At 46.0% G+C, this 11,178-nt stretch overlaps 1 protein-coding gene across 2 annotated transcripts in view; it reads left to right on the forward strand.

Annotated features, from left to right (window-relative positions):
- The window catches only part of TNFAIP8L3 (tumor necrosis factor, alpha-induced protein 8-like 3), a 39,277-nt gene that overhangs the window by 3,670 nt on the left and 24,429 nt on the right, over positions 1-11,178 (forward strand). Inside the window, exon 2 of one of the 2 annotated variants that reach the window (XM_014537795.1) lies at positions 100-237. In XM_014537795.1, the coding sequence (XP_014393281.1) occupies positions 100-237 (138 nt within the window). Of the gene's footprint in view, positions 1-99; positions 238-11,178 lie in introns of those variants that run through there. The other variant, XM_005863935.2, reaches the window with a different exon arrangement.

Raw genomic sequence — 11,178 nt, forward strand, 5'->3', positions numbered from 1 at the left:
CCCCCCCCCCCACACACACACACACTTTTCCCTTCAAGGCAGCAGGAGGCACAGGAGGTACTCACCTGATCTCTCTTCCGTTTTTGCCCATCTCACCAGTCACGAATTGGCAGAGGAGTGAGGACATCTCCAAGGACCACTTACTCTTTACCCCTTTCAAGAGACTTTTCCAGAGATCTCCTCAGCACCAGCAGATCTCTCATCTAGCTCCACCATGCACAGGAGGGCCAAGCGGGGGTGAGATCTGTCTCAATCTGCATTTTCTGTTTTTCAGGAAGCACAGGATGATGCTTCTGTGTCGTTCTGCTGCTTGCAGCGCCTCAGCCTTTCTCTTGTTTTATGGTTCTTTCTATGATTAGGAGAGAAGCAGAGTTTATGGAACACTGGATTCACTCCAGAGACCCAACTTGGCAGTCTGTCCTTTGAAACCCTAGAGCTTGGTCTATTAACTCCGCAATGATTGAGAGTCTGTCCAAAGATGCAACAAGCGAGTAAACATTAGCAATGTCAGCTTTTTCCCTTTCTGGCTTGTGAGACCAAGGTAGTCTACCCAGCTAAAAGCAGACAGCTAGCTGGTCCAGGGCAGCCAAGCTGACGGGGCATCCTTGCGGCTGGGTAGGTACTGCAGACAAGCATTTCCATGCTGTGGAGTGCAGATGTGGTAGCAGAACTTGAAGACAATAAAGGAAGTGGAAAACAGCAGGCTCCTAACAGTTCATCCCCTAGGTCCTAAGCTTGGTCCATGTGAACAAGGTAACAAGGAGTGTGTGGGCCCGATTGATGGCCGGGAGGAGAAAAGGTGTTTTCAAAGTCAAACACCACTTGAGCAAAGGCACAAATAAACAGGGAGGTGAGTGGAATGGAGACAATACTAGGGAGTACTGGGAAATGAAGTTAGATGAGTGTAGGAAGGGCCACTTATAAGAGGGTCTTAGTAACTTGGTCCTGATGGTGATGAAAGAATCCTCCTGGGCTTACTATTGAGCAGAGATGTGACCAACTGGGAGCTGGGTTTGCAGAAGCCACATTGACTGACATGAAGTACAGGGACCCAGGTTTGAGCCTCAGCTCCCAGGGTGTGGGCACAATATCAGAGGGGGTGGCAGTGCTAAGCGCTAAGGCGAGGCAGAAGAGGAAGGATGCAAATGCCATTTCAGAGGAACAAACTGAAGTTGGTGACAGATTGTACAAAAGCAGTGAAAGGGAGAGTGGAGGAGACTGCCGTGTTAACAGGGGTGAGGGCGGGGAAATGCAGGAGACGCACTCCCAGCCCCTCCTTCCATCAGGAACTTTGCGATGTCTGCCTTAAAGGGACTTTCCCCCTGTAGACAGTAAATCATGCCAGAGCATTAGCTTTGGGGATGGTGAGGTTCTGGAGTTTGTTGATTCTCATTGTTAGGTTCCTGGAGGAGGCTGTTCAGTAACCTCTGTCAACCCACAGAAGGACGATTAATGAACAGATCAACTGAGGGCAGGGGCCTCCTGGGGGTGACGTACCGCTTGGCTGTTAGTCCCAGTCCCATGTTTTATTCCTGTTTGTGGACATATTCAGGGGCCTCTGCCTTGTCCGCACAGTGGGCTGTAGCTGCTCTGAGGGTCAGGACCTTGTCTTGTGCTTTCATGTTCCCGAGATTTTTATGGACATAATAAATAAATGAGGTCTTGACGAGCCTCCTGAGAACTCTGCACTATAAGGCCAGATACACAGCCAGAAACCTGTCCAGTGAAGCGGAACTGCCAAAGCTTCCCTTCCATGTTTGGTTTTGCTTCATTGCTTTAAGATTTCTGGCACTGACTAGGTCACTGTGTTGGAAAGTATAGGGGAGCGGAGAGAGATAAGGACACAGTCCATCCTGTCCGCCAGGGCTTGAGATCAGGTGGGAGGAGAGGACACATATACCGATTACCACAATCTAAGCCAGTGCATGAAGACTCCTGAATTCCTTGCCTGGGATTACACCTCAGCCTCGTCTCTGTTTAGGTTCTCTCTTGACACCAGCCACTTTCCATGGTTATTTCTGTATATGTCTCATCTCTTGTCCTGAACTATTCTAAGGCCAAGGTCTGGGTCTCTTTCACCTCTCACCAACCCTACTCATGTGCCCTAAACACAGTGGTAGGTTGCTATCTGGATGGATGCTGGATGGGTAGGTAGATGTACGGATGCTGTTGTAGGTTGGTTCCCCAGGAAGCAGACCCTGAGACGCAGGTTAAGATGTAGTAGGTTTTGATCCCAAAAGCGGTCTCAGAGAAACAGAGAGACACTGGATTGTAAAGGAGACCCAACAAAGCATTATGCTTTGGAGCTGGAATAGGCCTTTGAACTGTTCTACATTGCGGTGAGGGGCCAGGCCTTTATATATAACTAGAGGCCTGGTGCATGAATTCATGCACGGGTGGGGCCCCTCGGGGTGGCCTGCTGGCATTGGGCCCCAGCTCGTGCCCCCAGCCTCGAAGCCCCGCAGCCCCGCCTGGCACCCCACCGCACCCTCACCTGCTCCACCATCCCACCTGCAGGGTGATCAATAGGGGCTGGGCCCCTCCCCCTGACCCCCAGCCCAGCTCCCTCAGTGCCTGGGAGCTGGGCGGCGGGCCCGCACCCCGCCACCACCACTGGTTGCCATCTGCAGGGCGATCGATCAGCTGGGCAGTCAATCAGCAGGGCAATCGGGCTTCTGCTCACACCCGCCTTGGCCTGATGCCACCCACTCACCTGCTCCACCATCCCACCGTGGTCCCACTCTCCTCGGGGCCCATTGGGGGCGGCAGTGCCTCCACTGCCACCTGCTGCCAGCGCCGCGCCGCCCCTTGGGGTCAGCGCACATAGCGAGCGGTTGAACTCCTGGTTGAACAATTTGCATATTAGGCTTTTATTATATAGGATGATACAATGATCATGCAGGCCGTCCCAGGGTGTGACCTGGGATGAAGCTGTCCCCTTCTGCTACGGGCCATCTGAAGGCAGCGCTCCCAGCAGTTTGTGGAGTGTTTGGGCCTTCATTCCCAAGGCACAACCTGGGCAGTACGCCTCAGCATCCACCCAGGTGGCCTCCAAAATTCTTCAGCAATGTTTCATTAGGGATGCCAGCCTTGTCTACCAGCAGTGTGTAGGGGATAGTTGTTGAGCTATAAACTTTATCTAGACCTCATAGCTTGGCACCCAAATCTTTACACAATCCAACAGATACTGGTTGAACATCTGCTTTGTGATCAGGGTGGTGCAGGGTGCTTTGGTGGCATGCAGAAATGGAATTAGATATGGCCCTGCCCTCAGGAGGCTTGCAGCCATGTTAGGGAGACAAAACACCCCCCCATTCCCGCCCCAAAACAGGATCTGCAAGGCTGGGGGGCATCAGCAATAACTAGTGCATGATTGGGAGCAGGGGGCATGGTGGTCTGGAGTTCCGGTGGAAAGGCTTCATGGAAGCCTTTATATAACTAGAGGCCCTTGAGGGTGGGGTCTCCCTGAGAGGCCACCTGGGAGAAGAGGACTGTCTTCCTCAAAACATAAAACTGGGAGCCGTGGTGGTGGTTGTAGCCAACATGCAAGTTCCTAGAGATGGTGAGAGAATGTTTATGAGTATGTCAACATAAAGCTCTATTTCCTATGTTATATTTCTCTTTTAAAATATGGCACCTGCGTTTTTATTTGTCAGCAAAAGCAAATTATAGTCACACTTCCCATGAGCGCTTTCTCTAACTGGTTTATTTTCCTCCAGAGTTACCTTTGACTCCCGCTTGAATTCACATGTAAATCTCTAGAAAAAACAACAACACTATATACATAATTTTGTTGTGTTTTTCAGTCACTTGGCTTCCAACCCTTTATGTAAAATGCCTGTGTAGGTGGGTGTTTGGGCTATGTTTTGTACAAGTATAGAAATAAAGAAGAGAGGAGAATTTTTTTTTTAAGTTTCCCCTAGCAACCCAATCCAAGAAAACATATCAGAAGAGTGACTACCCTTTGCCCCACATCTATTAAGGCATGCCAAAAATACACATTTTTTTTTTATACATCAGAAATACTCTCTTTATGACACAAATTCTGAGGCTGCCTTAGAACAATCTTCACGTTCATATTGGGTTTCCTAAACATTACTGCCTGGGAATAAATTTGAGGCTGTTCATGGAAAATCTAGTGTGCAGTCTATAAAAAATGGCAGGCTTGGCGGCACAGAAAGTGCTAGACACACCCTAATAGAAACCAGTATTTTGTAACTCAGTTCTCCAGGAAAAAAAGGACACACTTTGGCAATGTCCAAGTATTGGCTTCAACTGTTGAAAAGCCACAGGAGCAGCCACCAGCTTCTAGGTTTCTACTCAGAAGTCAAATATGCTTTCTTTCTGTGAAACGGTTCTAGCCCTGAAAGGAAGCATTCTGGTGATACATAGCTTTGTGACGACTCCCAGTTTCTTTTTTATAGTAGAGGCATCTGATTTTATGTGCAGGAGGGAACTCTGTGAAGGACTGTTCTGGTGAGCACGCATGGCCCACAGTCCTGATTTGGGGCCTGTGGTTATGCTGAGAGGATAAACTGATCTTTCAGTGTAAAATATGGGGGAGAGGTGATGGGGGCCATCTGCAGGGCAGGCCTCTCTCTGCCCACATTGGAGTCTGGTTCCTTGGTTTCCTTGGGATAACAATGAGAAATTCATGAGAGAGACTGGGGTTGGGGTTATAGGGCAAGAGAAACGAGGGTGCAAGAAGTTGTGGTTAATATCAAACAAGATGAAAAGCTGTAAGGATAGTCTTTGCCAGCCAGAGTTCAGCCCCAGCGGGCTAGTACTGAGTATAAAATAACAGTGATGATTTTAATTTGCACTTATTCTCTTATATTAATTAAGCATGCACAGTGTATTTGAGACTGGGTTAACTATTTATATTTAACCCTTATACCGGCTTTCTGGGCCCCATTTTATAGACCAGAAAAACTAAGGCACAGAGAGGTTAAGTAACTTGCTCAGGGATGTGCAGCTTGTCAGTGGATATGAAACCAGTCCAACTCCAAAAATGGTGTTCTTGTACCAGGTGGACTGTGTAGTTAGGTCAATGGATGCCACCAGGCTTCTTTGCATCTCCTACCAGCTCCCATGAGACCCAGAACCCTGACCATTAGGTCCTTTCATTAGGTTCCTTCTGTTTGGTTAGGACCCTATTTTAAGCTGCAGACATTACCTGCATTAACCCAGTAACACATGGGCAAGGATGGTTGGCACTGGCTCCGGAACAGGGGCTGGTGAGGGGTAGCTTGGGAGGGAAGATGGGGAGAGCAGCATAAAGCTGCTGCCAGGGAGGGAAAGTCCTGGGAGGACCCTGCAGCCACTCTTATCTCCAGAGTGAGGGGGACCTGGTGGGTGGTGAATGTAGCAAACACTGAGGGGCGAGAAGGGTTGAAAAGCAGTCAAGAAAGGTGCCGAAGACAAACGAACATTCTCTTTGCCAGAGTGCACCTTAGCTGGGTCCTAAGCCACTTTTCCCCACTCCAGCATTTAGAATCTTTTCAGATATAATATCCCCAGGGCATGGTAACCAGTTGGATTCAAGGGGGAGAAAAAAACCTCAAAGATGAGACTGCAGCACAGTGACAGGAACTTGAGATTCAGAGCTATACAACTTGGGTTTGGGTTTTCAGCGCTATCTCTTAATTACTGCTTTTTAGTAACATTATTTTCTGACCAAAAGAATGCAAGCTCTTGGTAGAATATGTGAAAACAATACAAAGAAGACAATCCGATAGAGCCCTAAGAATAGATGTGCTTTTCCAAAGGAATGAATGTAGTTCTAAAGCAGTTTTGAAAAGATGCAAGAGAGCTTTATTTTGGAAAGAAGGGGGCTTTATATGAGAATTAGAGGCCTGGTGCACGAAATTCATGCACAGATAGGGTCCCTAGGCCTAGCCAGCGATCAAGGCCAATCTGTGGGGCGACCATCGGGTCGATCAAGGGGTCCCGCTGGCACTTGCCTTGCCAGCCTAGGGCCTGCTGGCTGGGGGCAGCTCCTGTGTTGAGCATTTGCCCCCTGGTGGTCAGTGTGTGTCATAGCGACTGGTCATTCTGCCCTTTGGTCAATTGCATATTAGGCTTTTATTATATAGGATTGGAGTCCCCCTTTCTGAAATGTTTACTTGGGGACACTAAAAACATCTGGCTATACTGCCAGGCAGTGTCAGAACCAGACCTGGAAGCCAGATCCTCTGGCTCCTCTATTCTTCTTCCAAAACATATATAATTTTTTAAAAAGGAGCCAAGTTATTCTGGGTGTCAGGATATCAAAAGGACCCCTACTCTGTTTCCTTCCAACACTTTCCACCATGTTCTTGCTGTCCCTTCACTCTTTTTCCTCTCCTGAGGCTTCTCCCTCCTGGGCACATCTGCCCAGAGGTCAGACCGCCACAGGCCCACTCCAGGCCCTTCCCTTTGCCCTGCCCACACCTGTCTCTCAGTCAGAATTGCCCTACATGGGGCACTCGGAAGATTTTTACTCTTTTTTTCTTTAATACCCAAGAGATAGATGCCCAGTGACTATTAATTGCAAAGGTTAGCTTACTTTTAGTTTAATAGCTACCAGGCGTCAGGAATAGGTTTATTGGCCTCTGATGCTCCAATCATATTTTATCTTTGTTTAGATTGATTTTTCATTTTTGTAAGGAAATTTGTTCATCTGTCAGCCTGTCTACCCTTAGAATTTACCTGCATAATTTAGCGATTCAGTCTCAGCCAAACAAGGCAGGCAGGACTAAGTTAATACAGAGTCCACTTTTAAAGAGCCCACAGTTGTATCCAATGGGGATTAAACCTGAATTTCCTTGAAATTTTTTTCCTGTTGGCCTCTCTGTATATAATCCTGGTTTCCCTGTACCCATCCTCAGTTGCTCCTGCGGCATCCCTCATTATTTTTCCTAAGAAAATGCTCTTGGCCCTGTTCTTGTCTGACAATACACCTTTATTTGGAAGGGATCACCCAGTCTTACAGCACAAAACTAAAGATTCCCAAAGCTGTGGCCTAGCCCTGTTCTCTCTCCAGAGCAAGAATCCTGCATTTCAGAGGCCTCTGGGCCCCTCCTTACTGTCTAGGAAACCCCTCAACTCAACATCTCCATACCCAGATCATTGTCTTTCCTTCACCTTTCCCCAGCTCTTCAGGTGGCCTCAACAGCCACCAAGTTAAACAGCTGTGAAGTCATAAGAACAATGAAATATCCTATACACATGATCTCGTAGCACAGACAGGACATGGATGAAGCAGGTATTCTTATTCTCAGCTTACCGATGAAGAAACAGATTCTGAAATATTAAGTTACCAAATCTATAAGAAATGGATAAATTTCCATAAGTATATAACCTTCCAAGGCTGAGCCAGGAAGAAATACAAAAGCAGAAAGTAAGCGGTGGATTTTTACTATTTAAACCTCCGCCCCCGCCCCCCTTAAAGGGGACAGAAACAAACATAAACATCCAGCCTAAACAATCTCAATGTTCAGTGAGAGGAGGTCTAAGGTGGCCCCGGCATAGGAAACGGGAACTCTCCCCTTCCCAAGCTTCCCCCTCCCCTGAGCAAACCAAATAGACAGCAGTTACTCCTTTGAGACACCAGGGCTGAATGAACAGCTTCTGACAACAAGCAAGGAAGAGACCCAAAGGGGAAAGCTGGGAGGCCCCGGAGCCCTCAGGGAGCTGCGGGAGTACTGCAGCCCAGGAGCGTGATTGTGTACTGTTCCCTACATTTCTGTGCAGCTGCTTTGACCTACCTGCAAAGCACCACTACCCCCAGCTACGTTGGCTGGAGCCTTTTTCCTCTGGAGCAAGCAGGCACAATGGCACTTCACTGCTAAGCCTGGCCTCAGTGCCCAGAGCTGTCCAGCCTGCAGGCCAGTGCCTCAGGGCCACGTGGGAAGCGCATGCCCAGCTCTAAGCAGCTTTCCAAACCACCTGGCACATACTGCCTACGCTCTGGTTACCTCTACACCCGATCACTTCTAACAAACCAGGGAGAGACTGTATAGAGAAGGCTGGGGAGCCACAGGAGCTCTTTCAGGACTGCGGGAACTCTTCGGGGTCGGAGGGGCAGGTCAGCGCCATTGTTTATGTCTCCCTCCGCCTCATAGAGCGGGCAGAGATTCTAGCCATGTGCTCTGGCCTATCAGCAAGGTCACTGCAATGGGTTTCCAGACTCATTCCAAAGTCCGTTTTGGCCCCAAACAAAGGGAACAAGCAGGATCAATAAGGCATTGCTATATGCACCTGGCCCCTCTACCCAGAGCCACTCTGGCTCAGTAGGCCAGTGCTCCTGAGGCCTGAGGCACCCATTCGGCTCCTACCAGCCTGCCACAACCACCCAGCACACGCAGCTTACACAGAGGCCCCTTAGACAAAAGGCCACCTTTTCAAAACTGGGAGAAATAGCTATTTTGCCTAATTCATATAAACAAACATAGGAAGTCAAACAAAATGAAGACAGAAGAATATCTCTCAAATGAAGGAACAAGAAAATGGTCGTAAGGATGCTGACCAAACTTGAGAGTGGAGCAAAGGAACTTGGGAGACCTTCAACAAAGAGTTGGAAAGTGTAATAAAGAACCAAGCAGATCTGAAGAATGCAATAACTGAAATGAAAAACATTAGAAAGAACCAACAGCAAACTGGAAACTCATTAGAACAGATCAGAGACTTGGAAGACAGACTAGTGGAAATCAACCAATCAGAATAGCACAAAGAAAAAAAGGATTTAAAAAAAAGAAAGAAAGAAACCAGGATAGTTTAAGGGACCTCTGGGAATAACATCAAGTACTCAAACATTTGCATTGCAGGGATCTCAGACAGAAAAGAAAGAGAAAAAGGAACAGGAACTTTATTTAAAGAAATAATGGCTGATTTGCATCTCCTGGGTGAATAGTGACTTTGAGCATGTTTTCATATGTCTCTTGGCCTTCTTTATGTCCTCTTTTGTTAAAGGTCTATTTAGGTCTTTTGCCCATTTTTTAAAAAATATATTTTTATTGATTTCAGAGAGGAAGGGAGAGGGAGAGAGAGAGAAACATCAATGATGAGAGAGAATCATTGATCAGCTGCCTCCTGCATGCCCCCTACTGGGGATCGAGCCCAAAACCCAGGCATGTGCCCTTGGCTGGAATCGAACCAGGGACCTTTCAGTCCGAAGGCCAACGCTCTATCTACTGAGCCAAACTAGCTAGGGCTGCCCATTTTTTTATTGGATTGTTTATCTTCCTTTTGTTAAATTGTATGACAATGAGGTACCATCTCACACCTGTCAGAATGGCTATCATCAACAAATCAACAAATGACAAGTGCTGGTGAGGATGTGGAGAAAAAGGAACCCTCATGCACTGCTGATGGGAATGTAGGCTGGTGCAGCCACTGTGGAAAACAGTATGGAGTTTCCTAAAAAACTAAAATTGGATCTCCCATTTGACACAGTAATCCCACTTCTAGGAATTATCCTAAGAAACCAGAAACACCAATCAGAAAGGATATATGCACCCCTATGTTCATAGCAGCACCATTTACAATAGCTAAGATTTGGAAACAGCCTAAGTGCCCATCAGCAGATGAGTGGATTAGAAAACTGTGGTACATCTACACAATGGAATACTACACTGCTGTAAAAAAAACAAAGAACCTTACCATTTGCAACAGCATGGAGGGACCTGGAGAGCATTATGCTAAGCGAAATAAGCCAGTTGGAGAAAGATAAATATCACATGATATCACTCATTTGTGGAATATAATGAACAACATAAACTGTATGAACAAAAATAGGTACAGAGACATAGAAACATCGAACAGACTATCCAACCTCAAGGTGGAGGAGAAAGGAGAGGGGGGTGAGAGAACAACCAAAGGACTTGTATGCATGCATACAAGCATAACCCATGGACACAGTCAGTAGGGGGGGTGAGGGCATGTGCTGGGGGGTTGGGAACGAGGGGGGAGAGGTCAATGGGGGAAGAAGGATTCATATGTAATACTTTAAACAATAAAGAATTACAAAAAAAAAAGGAAGGAAGGAAGAATGGCTGAAAACTTCCTTAACCTAGGAAAGGAAACAGACATCAGGTCTAGGAAGGATAGACAAACAAGACAAACCCAAAGAGATCCACACCAAGATTTATTATAATTAAAATGGCAAAATTTAAAGAGAAAGAGACAATCTTGAAGGAAGCAAGAATGAAACAAGATAAATAAAAACTGACCAAAAAAGAAATATTATTGACAAGTCTTCAACCAAACTTACCAAGAAACAAGGAGAAAGAATCCAAATAAATAAAACTATAAATGAAAGAAGTTACAACCAACACCACAGAAATGCAAAGAATCATTGCAGTATACTACAATTATATGCCAACAAATTTGACAATCTAGAAGAAATGGATAAATTTCTAGAATTATATAACCTTGCAAGACTGAGCAGGAAGAAATACAAAATCTAACCAGATCTACTACTAGCAATAAAGTAGAATCAGTAGTCCAAAAACTTCCAACAAATAAAAGTCCAGGACCAGACGGCTTCACGGGTGAATTCTACCATTAATTCAAAGAAGAGTTAATGCCTATGCTTCCTATACTGTTACAGAAAATTCAAGAGGAAGGAATGCTCCCAGCTCATCCTATGAAGCCAGCATTACTCTGATACCACAAAGACATTACAAAAAAAGAAAATTGCAGGCATATGTCCTTAATGGACATAGATGCAGAAATTTGCAACAAAATATTAGCAAACTGGATTCAGCAATACATTAAAAGGATTATACACCATCATCAAGTGGGATCCATCCTTGTATAATCACTAAAGATGTTTCAACATTCATAAGTCAATCAACATGATATATCACATTAACAAAATAAAGGCCAAAAACCATATGATCATCTCAATAGATGCAGAAAAAGCATTTGATAAAATTCAAAATCATTTTATAATAAAAACTCTCAACAAAGTCCGTATAGAAGGAATATAGTATCTCAAGATACCAAAGGCTATGACAAACCCATCATACTCACGGGTGAAAAGCTGAAAGCCTCCCCTGTAAGATCAGGAACAAGACAAGGATGCCTACTGTCACCACTTCTATTCGGCATAGTATCAGAAGGCCTAGCCACAGCAAACAAGAAAAAGAGAGAAGAGGCATTCAGATTGGAAAGGACTCTCATTATTTGCAGATA

This window comes from Myotis brandtii, unplaced genomic scaffold (genome assembly GCF_000412655.1).
Source record: "Myotis brandtii unplaced genomic scaffold, ASM41265v1 scaffold182, whole genome shotgun sequence".
NCBI classification, from domain to species: Eukaryota; Metazoa; Chordata; class Mammalia; order Chiroptera; family Vespertilionidae; genus Myotis; species Myotis brandtii.